Source organism: Saccopteryx leptura, chromosome 7 (assembly GCF_036850995.1).
Source record: "Saccopteryx leptura isolate mSacLep1 chromosome 7, mSacLep1_pri_phased_curated, whole genome shotgun sequence".
NCBI lineage: Eukaryota > Metazoa > Chordata > Mammalia > Chiroptera > Emballonuridae > Saccopteryx > Saccopteryx leptura.
The window spans coordinates 87,501,503-87,523,257 of NC_089509.1; the positions used below are offsets into that span (position 1 = coordinate 87,501,503).

The following is a 21,755-nucleotide window of genomic DNA, read 5'->3' on the forward strand; positions in this document are numbered from 1 at the left end:
AGTATTTTTATTTGCTGACTTTTAAATATGTTTACCTAAGGAGAGGTAGTGCTAACAGGGTGTTAGCTATGTGAAGGATTTTGAAAGCCAGAACGGGCTCTAACCGGCCAGACCTGATTTAGGTAAAAGATCTTTAAAAAAAAAAAAAAAAAGGAACAGAATCTTTGGTATTTTCCCTTTAGTGGTTCCCTTACCGGAAAAAATGTTTCGTTGGAAGGAGGAGCAAAAAAAAAACTTGGCTTAACTTCAGAAAACAAAGAAACAAACACTTCTGTTTGCCATACAGAAGTTTTAAACTTTTTATGTTAACATTTATTTTACAGCTTCTAGGTTGGATATCCTGATTAAAATGGCTTTTTCTAAGAATTCTGTTTAACATTCAGTTTGTAACGACATTTGCACTTCCTTTAACTATCTTTACACTTTTACACCCACAGGTCTGCGGAAACTGGGTGCTCTTACCCCTTGGGATCCTTGCGCGACGGGGGAGCATTGGGCGGGTAGAGGCGGACAGAGTTTTTAAAAAGGTGGCAGGGGCACCTACTGGAAGCTGAATCTACCTGGGGTCACTCACCACCCCACTTCTGGGCCTGCTGGGGCACAGCAGTGGCGCCCACTCATTTTCCACTGGCTGTAGGTACTTTCCAAGGGCAGGGCTCCAGTGAGAGTTTACTACCACGTCTGTCCCCTTGTAGAGTTAAAAAAATTATTTTTAAAATTTATTGATTGATTTCAGAGAGAGAGAGAGCAGACAAAGAAACACATCTAGAGATCAAACACATAACCTTGGCGTATAGGGAAACGGCTCCAACAAACTGACCTACCCAGTCAGGGCCCCTTGCCAAGTTTCAAGGCTGAGGTTTCCACAAACCTGCAGCTTCCAGTAGGCGGAGCATCATTCGAGGGCGGTGCATCCCTGGAGGGTAGCCTGAAGGAGGCGCGCCGGAGCTCAGCCCTAACAGGTTTTCGGTGCCGCCTCTTCCAGTTTTTGCTAACATTCTGATAATTTTCAACTCCAGTTTTCCAGAGCAGGCAGGTCTGGTGGTGTCCCGCGTGGGTGGGCACCTTTTCCAGCGGAGATCCAGCTGGAAGGGCCGGCTGCTGCGCGTGCGTGAGTAGACCGAGAACACTGTCCGCCCCTCTTCTCCCGACCTGCACTCCTGTGCTGGCGTCTGTCCCTGATCCGCACAGAAAGGATTGAGTCTCCTGCTTTCAGCCCTTCTGCCCTTCTTTGAGCCTCCAGGGGTCTCATCTTCACTTTTTTCTTCTTTTTTTTATTTTTAGAGAAGGAGGAAGGAAGAGAGTAATATCCACTTCTTGTTCTACTTATTTATGCATTTATTAGTTGCGTCTTGTATGTGCCCTGACAGGGGGATCAAGCCCACAACCTTGGCCTATGGGGCCCATCGGCAACCAACTGAGCAACCCAGTCAGGGCACGATTTTTTTAAATCTCCAGGATGAACTTCGTTTGATCATTTCATCTTTAAGAGCCCCAAAGGCTAATTAAACACATGTGTATGTACTAAAACGCCTCCTTTCTTTTATTTATTATTTTATTTTATTTTATTTTTGTATTTTTTTCTGAAGCTGGAAACGGGGAGAGACAGTCAGACAGACTCCCGCATGCGCCCCACCGGGATCCACCCGGCACGCCCACCAGGGGTGACGCTCTGCCCACCAGGGGACGATGCTCTGCCCCTCCGGGGGTTGCTCTGCCGCGACCAGAGCCACTCTAGCGTCTGGGCAGAGGCCAAGGAGCCATTCCCAGCGCCCGGGCCATCTTTGCTCCAATGGAGCCTCGCTGCGGGAGGGGAAGAGAGAGACAGAGAGGAAGGAGAGGGGGGTGGAGAAGCAAATGGGCGCTTCTCCTATGTGCCCTGGCCGGGAATCGAACCCGGGTCCCCTGCACGCCAGGCCGACGCTCTACCGCTGAGCCAACTGGCCAGGGCCGCCTCCTTTCTTTTAATTAACTATAATCCTATCGATATTTATCGAGCTTCTCTGAGCCAGACAGTGTTCTGGGTACTGGGGACACAGAGATGGATCTGAACTTGGTTTCTTCTCCCAGAAGCTCACATAGTGGTTGGGGAAGACCGAGCAAAGTTACCTACACAGGTGGCTTGATTTCAAGGCAGCCTAGATAAATGAGGAAGCTGGTTGAGCTAGTGGGGGAAGTCATGACAAGTCACACAACTATCAATGTGTATTCACATTGGTACTGGTACTTGCTTTTCTTACTATAAATCAGTTAAGTAAGAAATACTATTATTATTGAAATGTCTTATTTCTCCTTTATATTCAGCCCCTGTTATCTCCTCTAGGGAGACTTCACAACTCACCTGGTGGGTTCTTTTCTTTTATACTTTATTTAATATACTCAGTGGCTATCTTTGCACTTACCACAGGATTGTACTAACTCTATACTGTAATACATTTTTTTCCAAAAACTTTTCAGTCAAGTTGCATTATAATTATCTGGGTTAAGATACACACAGAGTAAATAGAGGAAGCCCCCGGAGTCCAGTGCCTAAGCTAACCAAAGTTACAGTTTCAAGTTTTTTTCAGACATGTTATGCATTCAAATACAATTTTTTTTTGTATTTTTCCAAAGTGAGAAGGGGAGCGGGGAGGGGTCAGCAGACAAACAGACTCTCACATGCGTCCGACTGGGATCCACCCCGCATGCCCACTAGGGAGCGATGCTCTGCCCTGGGGCATTGCTCCATTGCAACTGGATCCATTCTAGCACCTGATGGGGTGGCCATGGAGCCATCCTTAGCGCCCAGGTGAACTTTGCTCCCATGGAGCCTTGGCTGAGGGAGGGGAAGAGAGAGATAGAGAAAGGAGAAGGGGAAGGATGGAGAAGCAGATGGGACCTTCTCCTGTGTGCCCTGGCCAGGAATTGAACCCGGTACTTCAACATACAGGGCTGATGCTCTACCACTGAGCCAACCGGCAAGGGCTTCAAATACAATCTTTTAAGTGTTTTAAAAATATCTATATTTTCTCACCTGACAAGGCTGTGGTACAGTGGATAGAGCATTGGCCTGGGACGCAGAAGACCCAGGTTTGAAATCCCGAGGTCACTAGCTCGAGCATGGGCTCATTCTGCCAGATCTTGGGCTCAATAGCTTGAGTGTGGAGACGCTGGTTTGAGTGTGGGATCATAGACATCATGGTCACAGGCTTGAGCCTAAATGCCGCTGGCTTGAGCAAGGGTCACTCGCTCTGCTGGAGCCACCCCACCCCACCCCACCCTCCGCCTTGTCAAGGCACATAAGAAAAAGCAATCAATGAACAACTAAGGTGCTGCAACAAATAATTGATGCTTCTCATCTCCTTTCTATCCCTATCTGTCCCTCTCTGGTCTCTCTCACTAAAAAAAAAAAAAAAAAAAAGAATATATATTCTCTTTTTTTTTATAATGCTCACAAAAATTAGGGGATATATAAAATAAATATGAAGCTATAAAATAGGGGATCCTATTTATGAGTAGTTATTATTTCGTATGATGCTATTTCTCCAATTGTGTTTCAGAATTACTGAGGGTTTTTTTCTATTAATATCTCTGCTTTTCTCACATGTAATTTCACTTCCCTCTGGTATCAATGTTTCTAATGAAAGATTATTTTTCTTTTAATAACCACTTTTCTTGATTCTGAGAATAGGTGTATTCATTTTACATTTAATTAATTCTGCTTGTTCAGAAGCCTGGATGTTTTTTTCTCCCTCCTCAACTCTGGGTTTAGAGAAATAATTTCTTCTTAGAACTCATGCACATACAAATTAATGAATTAATATATATGTATTTCTTGAATATTTTCTTTCCAAATAAAACTGCTCCCTATCACCTCCACTTTGTACCTTGTTCTGTATTTATGTTTCTCTGGCGGTCTTCACTTTAGCCACTTTGTCTTTTTTGACTATTTAAGTTTTTATGCAGAACAGACAAAAAGCTTCTTCATTATTTTCCTCTTATTCTAGATATTGGGTTGTCATCTTTATAATTCAGTACTTATGAAAGAACTAAGCTGCACCAATTTTATACCACATTTACCTGCATAGTCAAAATGGTTTGTCTACTGCAGTGAACTCTTCAATGGGAGAAATGAACCCATTGTTATTTATATTAATATCTATATATCTCAGTTTCTCAATGTAATTGAAAGACCGTCTTGTAGCTACTGGCTCCAAGATTCAAAAATATTTTCTAGGGGAATGCCTTCCTTTTAGCATCTGATTTTACAAAATGGGAACTAAGGCTTCCTTATCTACTCGTGAAATTCTTGGTTTTTTTTTGTTTTTTTTTTGAAAGTTTTTTGGATTTCCCCTTTTGTTTATATATCTTTTTTTCTTTTTTACTTGAAGCTTTCAAAAATAGTATTTAAAGTCAATGATCTTTGTTTTATAGAATAGACAAAAGACAAATATTAGTGAAACCAGAGAGGTTGGCCTGTTTTTTAAAAAATTTGTTTGTTTTTGTTTTTGCTAAGGAAATTGAAACCTCTCAGTAAATTGATGAATGTAATGAATGCCATGCATTGTTCTCTGGCCTTTTCTAAATAACATGAGTGAGTACAGCAACAGCTCATAGAATATTAGTTGTGTATTAAACTTACACCATCTCATAAAAGGTATTAGTAATTTGAGGATGTCTTAAGACTATCCTATTTGAGGAAAAAATAAACTTAAATTTAAATTTCAGGCACTTTTGAATTTATCTTACGAGAATTATACTACATGTGAAAGACTGGCCTTGAGATTTGGCAAAAATGAAAACTTTGACACATAAATCATACAATTTTAGAAATTGTGATGAGCGCAAAAGATACATTTTTAGCTGAAGATATGGGGAGATGTACCTTTTGCTAAAAGGCCAGGGGATGTCTCATGTGATTGGATTCTGCTTGTTCAAGATGAGGTCCTGTCAGCTCCCAGGATGCCCTGCTAAGGGGTTCACCTGATGGTACAATCACATTGTAAGTCACTCTTAAACCATAGCATTGTTACCCCATATAATTGTAAAAGCTTTCTTTTACAAGCTCTGTCTCCTGGATCTAATAACCAGATTCCTTACTCCACCACCGGTCCATCTTGCTTCATTAAAAGTTATGAAAGATGAGTAGGCATTACACATGTGCAGGCCAGCTGGGGCTGTGTAATGATGACTAGTCCGTTCAAGGCCTAGGAGGGTGAACTTGGCAGGCCTCGCTAATGAGGATGAGTAGGAACTTAACCTATACTCAGGGATCTTACCCATATGTCCGGAACCCAGCTAAAAGAGTAAAAACCATGCTATGAGGCAGGAAGAGATGACCTGATTTGCGGATCAAGACAAGCTTATGGAAGAGATGCCTTGGAAAGGTGGGATAGAATTTCAAGGGGCAAGACTGAAAAAAGAAGGAGCTTTCCAAATGGAGGTATTTGAGCAAAGATGTTAGGACAGAAAAACACTGTCCAGGGAACACTTAGATTTATATATGTCTTGAGTAAGATTATGGGTTGGGCAGAGGTGGGAGATACTGTTCAGGTGTTTGGGCTCTGTATAAAAAGTTTGCCTTAGTGAAAACTTTACTCGTTAAGAAGGAGTGGGCCACTATATTAAATGGATTTAGCTTTATTGTCCCTAGTGACTCTGCTAATGTTTCTGTATTCAGATAATTCATGATCTCTTTTTGATCTAGATCCTTTCTCATTCTGTGGTTCTTTCCTTTCCTCATTTTTCTCTAGCCTGGATTCTACTGTTCTGAACCAGGGAAGTTATTGGAGGTAATATTATGTTCAAGTTGGTGGGAGCATCATGGGGCTGAGTCTCAACAAAGAACTTTATAAAACATACCTTCTCATTTTATGTCATTTTATGATTGAGATCATCTATTGTTTGTGGGCAATTTGCTGTAATTGACATGCGCTGCTTGTGAAGCCAAATAATTTTTAAAGCCTATTTTTAACCAATGATGTGTAATAATCATCAGTAACACCCCAAATTCAAATGAGTTTATGCTTCAGCCTTAGTACCTACCTGGTCCTTTAGACTGTGTTTGGTATATATGTTTGCATTTCAGAAATTCCAGAAACCACATGATGAGTTACACACCTCATTTTAAATATTTGGGAGTGGGGCACAAAATGGCGTTTCACAGTTGCAGGAAGAAAGATAGGTTCATTATGTTAGCTGCTGAATTTTTACACAGACAGCCCACATCCACAGGTTCTGTAAGAGAATGGAAAAGGAAGGGGGTTCTGCTACGTCAGGGTAAATGCACAGAGCTACTGTGAGATGGTCACATTTCATGTTGCCTGTAGTGTCATGTTACACTTTCTCCTTTGTCCTTTTAGAAACCTCCAAGTGCATGCCTGTGACCAGGCGGTGGCGCAGTGGATAGAGTGTGGGACTGGGACCTGGAGGACCCAGATTTGAAACCCTGAGGTTGCCGGCTTGAACACGGGTTCATCCGCTTGAGCATGGGCTCACCAGCTCAAGCGAGGGGTCACTGGGCTGAGTGTGGGATTGTAGACATGACCCCAGGGTCGCTGGCTTGAGCCCAAAGGTCATTGTCTTGAAGCCCAAGGTCGCTGGCTTGAGCAAGGGGTCATTCGCTCTGCTGTAGTCCCCTCAGTCAAGGCACATATGAGAAAGCAATCAATGAACAACTAAGGAGCTGCAACAAATAGTTGATGCTTCTCATCTCTCTCCCTTCCTGTCTGTCTGTCTGTCCCTATCTGTCCCTCTCTCTGTCTTTGACTCTTTCTGTCTCTGTCAAAAAAAAAAAAAAAAAAAAGAAACCTCTGGGTGACTCCTTCAGGGACTGCATATTTATATCTCAGTGGGGATTCCCAGACACCTGAAAGTTGCAGGTTTGCATGCTGTTTTCTGCAGCTGGCAAGGCAGGCAGGCTTCTCTTCATTACTGCCTCGTTTTCTGGTGTTGTTGAATACTATATTTACTTCACTACTGTGGTTCGGTGGACATGACCTTGCTTTCATGCCATGCCATAACCTTGCTTCAGGGAGAGAAGCGGTATAAAGAATGGAATCTTAAGTATGTCCTTAGATGGGTTTTGGTATGATGGGAACCAGTCATGCTGACTGCTATGTTCCTGATTACAGAGAATATTATGTGCTTTATATACCAGAAGGTTTGGAGGCAAAGTTGACATTCTATAAGAAAGACTGAGAAGCCTGACTAAAATTAATCATTTAACTCTCACCTATTGGTGCTAATGCTGGATGCCAGGGATTTATGTACATGGTAGAAGACATTACTGACCAAGCCTGTATGGGCTCTTCCCAGGACAGCTTTACACAGTAGAAGATGCTCCAGCTGGCCCTGAAAGCTGAGAAGAGTTTTGCTAAGCAGGTTAATGGAAGAGGTAATTCAAGCAAAGGCACTGAGTGCACATAGGATAGAACTCCTGGCTTGGTTGAAGCTGAGTGTGCAAGGTATGTGTTAATGAGAGATGAAGGCAGGCGCTGGACCATGAGAGACTTTAATGCAAAGAAAATTGGAGCCAGCAATGGGAGATGAGGAACCATTGGAAGGGTTGAATTAGGAAATGACTTGGTTCAAACATGAACTTGCGAAATTTCATTCTGATAGAAAGTTGGTTTGAAGAGGGTGAGACTGTGAGCAGGGGCAACAGAAAGGCCAGAGGAGCAGTCTGGGCGAGAGACCAATGCTCGGATGCACCCTCATTTAAAAAGCATGTGCAGAAAGAAGATGTTGAGGAGTCCTAGAGGGACTGCAGCCATGGGAGAAGGATTTCAAGGAGGCGTCAGTCAGCAGACCTTGGATGTGGCGGCTAGGAGGTCACCAAGGTCTCTACAGGAGCACTGTCAGCAGGAATGGGACACTAGCGTGAGAAGAGTTTGATATTCATATCAGGCACAACATTTAAAGGGGTGCTTAAAACTCAATAATCAAAATAAATAATATTTTAATGGGAATATTTTGGAAAAAATTGACGTTAATGCAAAAAATAAACCCCATGATGAACAAAATATCAAAATTTAAAACAAACAGCATTAGTATTACTGATACTACCTGTCAGGTTCTATCCTGGCTCGGCAGGGAGTGCCAGTGTGTAAGGCAGGGGTCCCCAAACTATGGCCCGAGGGCCGCATGCGGCCCCCTGAGGCCATTTATCCGGGCCCCACCGCACTTCCGGAAAGGGCACCTCTTTCATTGGTGGTCAGTGAGAGGAGCATAGTTCCCATTGAAATACTGGTCAGTTTGTTGATTTAAATTTACTTGTTCTTTATTTTAAATATTGTATTTGTTCCTGTTTTGTTTTTTTACTTTAAAATAAGATATGTGCAGCGTGCATAGGGATTTGTTCATAGATTTTTTTTATAGTCCAGCCCTCCAACGGTCTGAGGGACAGTGAACTGGCCCCCTGTGTAAAAAGTTTGGGGACCCCTAGTGTAAGGGATGTGGGGAGAGGAACCACGCAGGTGGAGGTGTCTTGAAGATTGCATTGGCGTTGAAGTAACTGAAGCACCGAGTGCATACTCTTTCTTCATCAAGGCTCAGCTCCACACGAAAGAAAAAATATTGAAAGGATGGTGTCCAGTGCATCTCAGTCTTGAGATGTTTTTTATTTATTTGTTTGTCTATTTATTTAAAGATGGAAGAGGCTTGAACATGTTTACAAGTTAAGGGCAAGAGTCCCTGGAGGTCGCGAAAGAACAACGAATGAGTAGGAGCTCATAGAGACGGGAGGGCACAGGGGAGTGCTTGGCCCTGGGAAGCCCAGAGATAGGCGCCACCCCCACAGTGAGAATGCGGGAGGTTGAGGGAGCTCCCTCCTGATAAGTGGCTAAGTCGTCTGAGGAGTGGGTGGTGTTAGGATGGAAGAAAGCAGTGAAGGCGGAGCCTTTGAGGGGAGGTGGCACAGTAGCTGACCAAGGTCCTGCTCAGTAAGTTGCTGAGCAGCACAGGGTCCTGTTGAGGTTGAAAATTTAAGGGTGTGGTGGGATCTTTGCCCTTCCCTTCAGCAAGATTCACACTCTAGATGTAAGAGTGGAGGTGGCTCACCATTGAGGATGGGATGCTGGGGTAATGACTCATCCTGATTTTCCTGGGATTGAGGAATTTTGGGCGACACAGAACTTTTTGTTTATTTTGGCGAGAGAAAGAGACAGATAGACCAAAAAGACAAGGACAGACAGACAGGAAGGAAGAGAGAGATGAGAAGCATCAATCCTTCGTCACGGCACCTTAGTTGTTCATTGATTGCTTTCTTGTATGTGCCTTGAGAGAGGGGCTCCAGCTGAGCCAGTGACCCTTTGCCCAAGCCAGCAACCTTTGGGCTCAAGCCAGTGACCGAGGCATTATGTCTATGATCCCATGCTCAAGCCAGTTGAGCCTACGCTCAAGCCAGTGACCTTGGGCTTTGCACTTGGTCCCTCAGCATACTAGACCAATGATCAATCCACTGCACCTGTCAGGTGACACAGAACTTTTAATACTAAAACTGGAAAATCCTGACAAATCAGGACCGGTTTGGTTACTCAGGGTGTTGCAGAGCTGGTAGTCAGGAGGCAAAACTATGAAGAGAATTGAGGATGCTGGCTGGACAGTTTGTAGCATATGCTTTCGGTCCAGTCTGGGGAGAAAGAGAAGTGAGGCTATTACTTGGTAGGAACTTGTGAAAATTCATTTATTCGTTCATTCATTTATTCATTCATTCAACAAACACTAATTGAGTGTCTACTATGAGAGTCAGGCACTGGGGTCCCTGCAGAGGAGGATTTAACCATATATATAAAATGTCCTCATGAACTATCCTTCTGTGGTGGCTGTCATTTGGTTCTCAGGACCCATTCTCACCTCTGTACAGCGGGTAGAAAATTGGAAAATTACAGATTGCATTTTCTGGCTTTTTTACAAGTAGAATGTGAACTTAGTACTGTCAATTAGGTGCATTCAGGCAAGAATTATAAACAGAAGTGAGGTAGGGCCAATAGCTGGTTGTTTTGCTTAGTTTCTTTGCTGGCAAACATGGGGATTTGGGGGTTTGGGCAGCAACATTCTGCTGTCCAGTCACCAGATGTGGAGTTATTGGAGGTGGGTGTGGTGCTGGTGGGCTGCCTTCTGACCTCTGGATTAGTGCAGCTGTTCCTGAGCTCAGCACACCCAGTGGCGGCCTCCTGATTTCCTATTGTCTTGGCCGGACACAGTCTTTCTGGCAGTCCCAGGAACCTTCCTCAGAGGTTCAGCCAGGAGTCCCTTCCTCCAGCTCTTGGAGCAGTTTTGTAAGCACCTATATTAAATGTATTTCTACTGAAAATACCTGGTTTCTGTTTCTAACACCTAGCCCACTTTCTATTAGCCAGTGTTGTAGAAATAAATTGTCATTTTACATCAGCTTTCTTTAAATGATTATTTTAACCCTCCCATGACTTCCACTTGAGAAATAAAGCTAGAACTGGCCTTTGGTTTTAAGTGATCTGTTGTGAAGATCGGGAACCGTTTGTACCAGGGTACGAGTATGAAAGAAGGGAAAGCATAGTCATTAAATTAAAATTTGACAGCATGGAGAGGAGGGGGAAAGAAAAGGGAGGTTTTAAAAAGAATTCTTGTCTATAAATACAGATACCAGTTTTGTCTGACTAGAAAGGCTTAAAGTACGAGAAATGAAACTAACATAATGTTGATCAATCAGGAGAACTGAGCATGTGAGAGCGGGAAAGAAAAAGAATTTAGCTCACATAGTCTTTCTGTCCCTCACCTGAGTGGGGTGAAGTTAGTGACTTCTGAGGAGGTGAGTGGAGTGCTGAGCAGGGCAGCGCAGGCAGGGTGGGGCTGTAAGTGATGGGAAGTCTTTTTTACAGAACTCTAAAGAGCTCATTCCACCTGCTACCATCCCTCTTTCTCTCTGCTCCATCTTTTGAGTCATGTTAAGCAAAATCTGTCCTGTTCTTCTTGAGGATAACTTTGGGGTGCCTATAAGGCTTTCTTGCTCTAAGATTTATCTATATATACATCAAAGAAGCTCTAAAAATATTTTAAATTGAAGAGATAAACTATTTTTTTGTGTGTGGCAGAGACAGAGAGAGGGACAGATAGGGATAGACAGACAGGAAGGGAGAGAGAGATGAGAAACATCAATCCTTCGTTGAGGTTCCTTAGTTGTTCATTGATTGATTTCTCATGTGTGCCTTGACCGGGGGCTACAGCAGACTGAGTGACCCCTTACTCAAACCAGCAACCTAGAGCTCAAACCAGATGAGCCTGTGTTCAAGCCGGCGACCTCAGGGTCTCGAACCTGGGTCCTCTACATCCCAGTCCGATGCTCTATCTACTGTGCCACCGCCTGGCAAGGCAAACTAATTTTTTACTTAAAAATGTATAAGGTTTCCTTTTGGCTTCTGTTGTTTCCTATTGTGCTGTGCTTGAGCAGTTTGCTTTTTGACTAGGACAGACAAAAATATTTACTGTGTTTTACTTTCCGTTTGTTTGTGAGATTCATGTAGTTCTAGTTCATTTTCAGGGTTGTATATCTTTTGTTTTGTATATCAGAGGTATATTTATTTTAGTATTTGTGTACCTATTGCTCTGCTTATGAAGCAAAATATTACAAATTCAGTCATTTCCCCTCTTTATTTAGTCACAATCTATTCATCTAACAGAAAATAATTTAGTATTTATTATTACTATGTATGCTTTAATATTTTCAGCACACACACACACACACACACACACATACTCCCTAAATAATATATACATGGTATTATTTTTTAAACATTGAGGGGGTTATTTTGTTCATTTCTTTTTGTTTGTGTTAGCGAGAGAGAGAGACAGACAGACAGATAGACATGAGAAGCATCACCTCGTTGATGTGGTACTTTAGTTGTTCATTGATTGCATTCTTATGTGTGCCTTGACCAGGGGGCTGCAGCTGAGCCACTGACTCCTTGCTTAAGCCAGTGATCTTGGGTTCAAGCCAGTGACCTTGGGCTTCAAGCCAGCAGCCTGGGCTCAAGCCAGAGATCACAGGATCTTGGCTATGATCCCACGCTCAAGCTGGCGACTCTGTGATTAAGCTGATGACCTCAGGGTTTCAAACCTGGGTCCTCAGTGTCCCAGGTCAATGCTCTATCCACTGTGCCACTGCCTGGTCAGGCTAAACATTTAGGGTTTTAATGTATGCTTGAGCAGTTTGCTTTTTGACTAAGCAAAGATATTTACTGTGATTTGCTTTTCGTTTGTTTGTGAGATTCATGTATTTCTAGTTCATTTTAAGGGTTGTATATCTTTTGTTAGAAATTCCTACAATGTTACCTGTTTTGATGTTATTTTATATGGTAAATCTTAAACAATAACCACTGAGGTTTTTAACTTTTATTTTTATTTTTTGGCTCCCTACGGATTTATTTATTTACTTATTTATTCTTTTCTTTTCCAAGTTGAGAGGAGGGGAGATAGAGAGACAGACTCCCGCATATGCCCAACTTGGCAACCCCTGTCTGAGGCCGATACTCTGCCCACCTGGGACCATGCTTACAACCCAGCTATTTTTAGTGTCTTAGGCAAAGGTTCCAAGGAGGCATCCTGGGGCCGATGTGCTCAAACCAATCGAGCCAAGGCTGTGGGAGAGGTAGAGAGAGAGAGAAGGGGAGGGCAAGCAGTGGAGAAACAGATGGCTACTTCTCCTGTGTGCCCTGACTGGGAATTGAATCCGGGACATCCATACACTGGATCGACACTACACCACTGAGCCAACCAGCCAGGGCCCCACAGTTTTACTTACTTTCTTAGATGCTCATCTGAATATTTGAGCAATTTTTTTTTTTTGACAGAGAAAGAGTCCGAGAGAAGGACGGAGGATGGATAGGTACAGACAGACAGGAAGGGAGAGAGATGAGAAGCATCAATTCTTTGTTGTGACATCTTAGTTGTTCACTGATTGCTTTCTCATGGGGGGCTACAGCAGAGTGAGTGACCCCTTGCTTAAGCCAGCGACCTTGGGCTCAAGTCAGCAACTTTGGGCTTCAAGCCTGTGACCTTTGGGCTCAAGCCAGCGACCATGGGGTCATGCCTACAATCCCACACTCAAAACAGTGACCCCGCACTCAAGCTGGTGAGCCCATGCTCAAGCCGGATGAGCCTACACTCAAGCCGGCAACCTTGGGGTTTCGAAACTGGGTCCTCCACATCCCAGTCCATCACTTTATCCACTGCGCCACCACCTGGACAGGCTGAGCAAATATTTTTTATGTTTTATTCAGCATCTAAGCTTGTATTATAGCCAGAACTTTTTCAGATTATCTGGTGCAGTGTTTCTCAGTCTTGGTACTATTGATGTTTTGGGCTGGATAGTTCCTTGTGGGATATTTAGCATAATCCTTGGCCTCTGTCTGCTAGATGCCAGCAGCACCAACTGGTTGTTATAACTTAAAATATCTCCAGACATTGTCAAATATTCCCAGAGGGACAAAATTACCCCTTATGAAGAAACATTGATTTGACTTTTCATATTGCAGAAATCTTTTTTTTTTTATCTTCCTTAATGTTTTAAGATACTAACTTTAGATGTTCAGATATGGATTCTTAGGATGTGAATTGTATTTATTTTGTTTAATGTTGTGGTGCTTTTTATTTTTGTGCATGGTAATTTTATGCATGAGCTCACCTCCAGCACAATGGATGTCTTATATGCCCTGGACTGTGAAGGTGACCTTGAGGTGTGGTTCTGAGTTTGCCTTCTGGACTTTCCTGGTCTGAGGGTAATTTTTATGCTAATTTCTTCATTTGGGTTTAAAAGAAACCCCAACAAAGTAGTGGTTATATGGACGCTAATGTTACCTCCTCCTTCCATTTTCCCCTTTCTCAAGTGCCTATCACCCCTAGCCACAGTTAACTGTCCCCATAACCCCCTAGGATATACACACCGCTATTCTGCTACATCTGGTTGGCCTGGCTCAGTAGAGGATCTGTATTTTGCCTTTGATATTTTCTCTGAATATGCCAGATGCTACCACTGGGTAATTTGCTACCCAACTGTACCTCCATTAGTACAGAGAGAAGACAGCAAACCAGTTCTCTTGCTGAGTGTGCGTGACTGGCAGAAAGCAGTTGGAAGAAATAAACCGAGCAGATAATGTTTTTTAAAAACAATTTTCTAATATTTTTTTAAACTTGTGATGGCATTGTTATATCATAGATAATGGTGAATTACAAAAAGATTACTGTTTTTAAAAACAGAAAATTAAACATTTCATTTCTAGTAGTTCTATTTGGTTCTTTTTCAGATATGTCTGGTGAATTTGGATAATATTTTATTTCTTATTCTTGCATTTAATGACCTCTTCTTATTTACCTCATACCTACTAGTGTATGTACATATTTTATAGGGTAATTTATAATAACTACTGACAAAATTGTGACGTATAGTGAGTAGAAAAAGAACTTGATCTTCTTTTATGGAAATTAGTGGCTAGGTTAACACACTGTTAGTCTGTGAGTGGAGTATCAATTTAGGCTTTCTGAAATGCATAAAATTAGAATTCAGCTTTCAGATGAAAAAAGTAATTTGGATATCATATATTTTTTACTTTTGTTTGAGAGATAATTTAGTAAATTTTATTACTCTAGTTATTCACAAGTGGCCATATGTAAGTGAATTTTGGGCGAATGGGCATAGGATTGACATGGACACATCAATACTTATTGTCAAGGATACATTAGATAAAATACCTATTTTTATTAGGGGCTCGCCCATTTAGACATAGTGGAAGGAGAGTGTGAAAGGTATGAATAAATGAATGGTCTGTTTTTAAAGAAAATATTTAAAATTTTTAGAAATAAATAAAATTTAAAATAACTGTAATTTTATTACTTTCAGATCATTAATATTTTTATTGATGAGGAGCTCTGGAAATCTAGGAAAATTGTACTTCCTCTACACACCTGTTTTTTTTTTTCTTCTCTTTGACAGCAAGAACTGCATATTTAATGTCCCATATACATCTTTTTGCTTTGACTGCCGAGAAGCTCAGGGACAAATTCATGGCCTAGAAAATATGTTTAGACCTTTCTGGCCTGCATATTTGCATTGTATTCTCTACCACTACAACCCATTTTGACTCTAACATAATTTTCCCCTTGTTTTTATATAAAAATTTTTTCTACTTATGTATTTTTATATAGGATGCCTCAAATCTTCTGTGAACTGAGACTATATATAAATAAAAAATATTTATAAATAAATAAAATGAATTCATTGTTCCTTTTATTAAATATAGCTAGATAAATATATAGATATACTTGTATGCAAATATGTAGCAAAAGTTAGCAACTTGCAGTTAGGCTGTGTTTCCAAATTGTTTATTTGCTATGATTAGCTTTTTTTTTTTTTTTTTTTTTTAAGAGACAGAGAGAGAGAGGGATAGATAGGGACAGACAGACAGGAACGGAGAGAGATGAGAAGCATTAATCATTAGTTTTTCATTGGGACACCTTACTTGTTCATTGATTGCTTTCTCATATGTGCCTTGACCGTGGGCCTTCAGCAGACCGAGTAACTCCTTGCTCAAGCCAGCGACCTTGGGTCCAAGCTGGTGAGCTTTGCTCAAACCAGATGAGCCTGCGCTGAAGCTGGTGACCTCAGGGTCTTGAACCTGGGTCCTTGGCATCCCAGTCCGACGCTCTATCCACTGTGCCACTGCCTGGTCAGGTACTGCTATGATTAGCTTTTAACCTGAAATGTTCTCTGATAGAAACGGACAAAGTACTTTCCCAGAACACAAAAACTGTTTAAATGTAAGACATAGCAGTGAAACTTTAGAGTGGATAGTGACTGCCATTTGCTGCTTAAATTTTGAATGAAAATAGTTGCATTCCAACAGAAGAAGTTAAGAATACACCCATGACATGACCTCCCCACCACTCCCACCCAGATTCCATCCCAGGACTTGGATATTTCCCCAGATCTTCTGTTCCACTCCTTCCTTCCATTGATACCATCAGGAACAGTAGTAATAATTGCTGCCCTTAGCAGTGTACTGAGTCAGGGGTCTCTGGCACTTTAAAGGGAAAGGGGTGGGGGAGAGACTCCTGGTCTGAAGAGGTGATCAAAACTTAACAAGGTTTAGCTGGGGTGCTTCATTGACAATGAAGCTATGAAAAGAGCCTGGGACTTTGGGAGGGTGGCAGTGAAGATTTCTGTTTACATACAGGTAGAATGAGAGATTTTTAAAATAGGAAAACAGCTAGAAAAAAGGGAGAGGGTAGGAACAGATGCCTCTTTCTCCCATCATTTTTGATACTCCAGGGTCCCTTTTGCAAAGACCCATATTTGTGTAAGCTTACCTGGGCTAGGTAACCAAAAGAGGGAGTTAACTCCTACGACATCGTTTTCTTTGACTAAGCTGCTTAGTTGCTGGGTTTTTCCTCCTTCTCCAATAAAGGTCATTCATTTGCCACTTAGTCATTAACTTCTTGTGTGATTTCCCCTTTGGGTACCCTATGTTCTAGTCATTTCTGATAAAGCAGGCGGGGTGTTTTTTTTGGAAAAATTTGTCTCTGGTTTCATTTCCTTTAAAATATAATTTTTTTTGTTTCTGTCTTAGTTTGGAATAGTTTCTTTGTCAGCTGGGGATTGTTTCTTTGTAGACTTCACAATATAAATGGAATCTGCTGGGTTTGAGAGACCAGCAAAAAGGAATCAGCCCCTATCTTGTATATTTTAGGCATAAGTTACTTTGATAAGAGGATTTTTAAAAAATTCCCTTTTAACCACAGAACACCGCCATTGGAAAGGATTCTGAAAGAAATGAAGAAAAGCATCAGAAATGAAGTCAGTAGGCTTACGGCCTGTTAACTGGATTGGAGTCCTATTACTGCAGTCTCTTGCAAGGACGTTCTACAGGATGTCTGCTGAGGTCATCCATCAGGTTGAAGAGGCACTTGATGAAGATGAGAAGGAGATGCTCCTTTTTCTGTGCCGGGATGTGGCTGAGGAGGCGACGTCACTTAATATCAGGGACCTTCTGGATAATTTAAGGGAGAGAGGGAAGCTGTCTGACATGGACCTGGCTGAGCTCCTCTACAGAGTGAGGCGGTTTGACCTGCTCAAGCGGATCTTGAGGATGGACAAAATGGCGGTGGAGACCTACCTGCGCAGTCACCCTCATCTTATTTCGGACTACAGGTAATCCTGAGGCTGGGAAGGAATGAGGTGATCTAGATTTCTGAGCAAGAGAAACCAGGATAGTAAGAAAAGCAGCCTCATGACTTTCTCTGCTCACTGATCCAACTGCTGCATAATGTTACTTCATTCCTCTAAAGTCTTTAAAAAAATTATTGAATATATGGGGGAGGGGGGACGACATTGGTTAATCATTCCTTTAAACTGTTTGAATTCTTAGATCGTATTTGCTTAAAGTAATTGTGTTAGTAGATCATAATAAAAGTGGAATGGATGAATGGTATGTGTTTGTCTGATGGATAGAGCAAGAGAAATAGGAATGATTAAGACCTACTAATTCTTGCCAGCTCTGATTGTAAATCTCCGGTAGTCTTTGTTGGCTTGATTTTCTGTGATGTCAGACCTGGCCTCCTTCCTACTGAGAAAGGAAATAACAGGCCTGAGAGTGATTTCCTAATCTTTGTAGAACTCTGTGATCCCTTCTAAATCACTGTTGGTTTTTCCCTTGCTGGGTTAGGCTTCTTTTCAGTGAGTTTCTGAGGTTACTGCTCTGGGCGGCTATGGGGAGTCCAGATTGAACATTTCTTCAATTAACCACCTTTGGCCCCTTTGGTTCAGAGAAAAACATCTGCTGGAGTTCCCTTTAGTTAAGACAGCCTTTTAGTAGTTCCTTCCTTCTGTTCACACAATACTCTCTTGGAGGTTCTGGGGTGCCTAGAGGGGCTGTTTCTGGGGAAATAAAGAGAATTTGTAATCTTAAATTAGTGGTTCCTTTTTCTCCAGACCACCAGCCTTTAATTACATCAATAATGTGTATTTGGAGATAACGCATACTATTGAAAAACTATATTAAAGAGAGTTGAAAGCAGGTGGGGCCTGAAAAAATGAGACTTGAGGTCTGAAACCTGATTCAAGCCTCAGAATGGCCAGTTACAGGCCTCATAGGCCCAGCCGGCCACTAACATTGGTTGGGCTTTTCTTTGTCCTACGTGTAAAGCTAAGAATACTGTAATACCTAATTTCACAAGTTTGTTTCTGAGGATCCATAGTGATCATTTAGCATGTGAAGGATCCATTGTGATCATTTAGCCTTTTAAAACTGTGAAGCTCTCTACAAATGTAATTGTTGTTATTCTTGATCATCTTCCATCTCTCTAACCGTCATATAATATCAGAAATCTTAAAACTTTTTGGGAGGCACCAACTGGGTTTTTGTGAATAAGTTAGGGGGTAACCTCTCCATTTCCTGTTTTCTGACTATGGTGAGTGGAAGTGGTTTCTCAGGGCCTCTGGGCAGAAAGGCCAGGCTGTGGGAGAGGAGTGTCTGATTCATTTATTCATCTGTTGAGTAGACTTTTTTGTGGGTTGACATATGCCAGGTATTTGGGAAGTGCTAGAGCAAAACAAACGAACACTCTTTCATCCTCAAGACTCTGAATGTCTTAATTGGGAAAACAGCCCTCCAAGCAGTAATGACAATTTTAAGGTGATACCACTAACCAAGAGTAGTCCTGGGAGCCCTGATGAGATGTGGCGGTAGCTCTGACTGGAGCAAAGGTGACCGAGTCAGGAGGGGCTTTCTAGACTGAGACATCTGCAGTCACAGTCCCCAGGCTTTAGATGCCTTTACCCTTTGCGTTCCAGATTCGGCAGGGATATCCCAGGTGTTACTTTGCTTTAGAATCTTGTGACTCACAGAGGGGCCCCCGGATCAGCATCAGCATCACCTGGGAGGTGGTGATCACCAGGGGTGACAAGATCACTTTCAATTCTATTTCTGTCCTATTCGCAGTCATTCAGATTCTTTACTTATCTCTTCGTAACTTCTTTGGAGCCTAGGGGATTCTTTAGGGAAGTTTAGGGAAGTTTTTTTTCTTTGAGTTGATTTCAGAGCAGTTAGTTGGAAGGAGAGAAAACTGGGTAAAAGATGAACTTTATTTTTAAGTTTCCTGGAGATCTTTTTCTGGGGTCTTATGGGGACACATTCAAATAGAGACAAGAACTAGTCTTTAAACCAATTATTGGCATAAAGGAGGCATAGGCTCTTGTTGTTCTCACTAGTACTGGTTTCTGAATTTACCAAAGAAACATGTCTGTTTTACAGAGTGCTGATCACTGAGATTGGTGAAAATCTGGATAAATCTGATATGTCCTCATTAATTTTCCTCATGAGGGATTATATGGGCCGAGGCAAGACAGCCAAGGATAAGGTGAGTTTTCTTTTTCTTGGTTCATATTCCCAAGAGCCTATCAGAAGTTGGAGAATATTCTCTACGTCAGTGGTCCCCAACCCCTGGGCCGTGGACCAGTACCAGTCCGTGGGCCATTTGGTACCGGTCCACAGAGAAAGAATAAATAACTTAGATTATTTCTGTTTTATTTATATTTAAGACTGAATGATGTTTTATTTTTTAAAAATGACCAGATTGCCTCTGTTACATACGTCTAAGACTCACTCTTGATGCTTGTCTCGTAAGTTCAACAATTATTTTTAAAAATACCACAGTTTTTACACCGGTCGCATAATTTTATTTTGTGCATTTATTCGTCCCACCCTAGAGATCGGTCCGTGAAAATATTTTCTGACATTAAACCGGTCCGTGGCCCAAAAAAGGTTGGGGACGGCTGCTCTGTGTGAAGAGAGGAAAGCAGGCATTTGAGCAGGGAAGCCCAAGCTGGGGCCAAGAAGAAAGTGAAAGGACCCGGGGGAGGGGCTAGAGGTGAGGGGAGGAGGATATGGGGGTAAATGGTGATGGACAGAGACTTGACTTGGGGTGATGATTGTTGTAAAATTGTGCACCTAAAACCTGTATAATTTTGTTAACCTGTGTCACCCCAATAAATTCAATAAAAGAAAAAAAAAAGAAAGTGAGAAGAGTATGAGTTTTTTGTTTTGTTTTGTTTTGTTTGTATTTTTCCTAAGTTAGAAGCAGGGAGGTAGTCAGACAGACACCCGCATGTGCCTGACCAGGATCCACCCGGCACGCCCACCAGGGAGCCATTCTAGCGCCTGAGGCAGAGGCCATGGAACTGTCCTCAGCGCCAGGGCCAACTTTGCTCCAGTGGAGCCTTGGCTGTGGGAGGGGAAGAGAGAGACAGAGAGGAAGGAAAGGGGGAGGGGTGGAGAAGCAGATGGGCGCTTCTCCTGTGTGCCCTGGCCAGGAATCGAACCCGGGACTCCTGCATGCCAGGCCAACGCTCTACCACTGAGCTAACTGGCCAGGGCTGAGTTTTTTCTTTCTTTTTTTTTAACAATACTGTTATTAGTAAGAAAATTGGTTTGTGAACTGAGAGAAAACAGGGTGATATCTTTTGGTATGGTCTTGGACATTCTTTTAATCTTTGTGTTTTATCCTTTAATTGTGTTAAATTCATAGGCCTGGCTTATACATCAGTTTTTCTCCCTGATTTGACAGATCACCTGGGAGAGTTAGGCAGTTTCATGTACTCATACTGAGTAGAAATAAGTGGGAAGTGCTAGTCCACTCTCATCTTGCTCTTCTACTTCATGTCTTTCTCCTCAGCTAGCTTACGGCCAGTGTGGAGTCACTAGGCTACTTATGGAGATAGGTCCTTGTGACCGCTCTATCCAGGGAATGGCAAAGGTGTAGATTTGGGGTTGAAAATGAGGAGAGGTGAAGATCTCAGGGATGTTGTGATTTCAGGAAAAGTATCTGAATTCCAGCTGGCCCTATGTGATACTGCTGACCTAAGGACAGGCCAGGAAGAGCTCAAGTCTTTAGTATCATATATGACAGTATATCTATAAAGGACCTGCATCTGAGGACTGTGGGAAGTCATTGCTTGAGGATTTCCTCATGTTTCTCAATGACTGTAGTTTCAGGGTAACTGTGTCTCCACCATCAAAAGCAAAATGAAAAAGAAGGTAAAGAAATTGAACTCCTTTTTTGTGTCCCTAATCAATTTACCTCCCAATCATTTATATAGATTTAATGATGTTTATTGTATTTAAAAGTAAACATAGCACTTAAGTACCAAATGGTAAATAGAAAGGAAACAAAACCAAAAACAATGCCTTTTTGGAAATACAGTTCTTTCACAATCCCCATGGTTCAGGATAGATGGGTAGCAGAATGTCCTAACTTTAAAATTTTGCCACCTCATATCCCTTGAGTCAGTGAGTTGGAATGTCTAGCATTGATTAAAACGTCATAGGACTTCAAAGCTATGTCATTGGAATTTTTTTTAGTAAAATATTTCCCCAGACTACTTTCACTCTCCCTTTTTCAGGAGAGCCCTTAGAGTTTTTCAGTTTAACACCAGACTGACTTTTTGAAAGAGAATAAACTCAGGAGGATTTTACTGTATTGTTAAGTCTGCTCTCTCGCATACTCCTTGATGACACAGAATGGCCCATGGATTCATCCCTAACCTTGGTATAGGTTGGCCACCAGAAGACCTCTTTGCTGAGTAAAAATCAAGAGTGTAATTTGTACCTGGGCTTGGAAGGACTATCACACGGAGAAGGCTGGTTTAGGATCAATGGAGGTCTGAAGGCGTTCCACTTATTACCTTCTGCTGCTGTTATAAAACCACAGCCTGAAGTTTGCATTTGGGTCTTTTTTTTTTTTTTTTAGGG

General features: G+C 42.0%; 1 protein-coding gene across 8 annotated transcripts in view; it reads left to right on the forward strand.

Moving 5' to 3' along the window:
- Nucleotides 1–21,755, forward strand: part of CFLAR (CASP8 and FADD like apoptosis regulator) — a 66,869-nt gene that overhangs the window by 12,012 nt on the left and 33,102 nt on the right. For 2 of the 8 annotated variants that reach the window (XM_066346130.1, XM_066346129.1), the window contains 2 exons: nt 16,750–17,158; nt 19,260–19,365. In XM_066346130.1, coding sequence (XP_066202227.1) covers nt 16,800–17,158; nt 19,260–19,365 — 465 coding nt within the window. In that variant the 5' untranslated portion in view covers nt 16,750–16,799. Of the gene's footprint in view, nt 1–255; nt 1,112–4,944; nt 4,969–7,424; nt 7,446–10,747; nt 10,769–16,749; nt 17,159–19,259; nt 19,366–21,755 lie in introns of those variants that run through there. The other 6 variants (XM_066346136.1, XM_066346128.1, XM_066346131.1 and 3 more) reach the window with 6 other exon arrangements.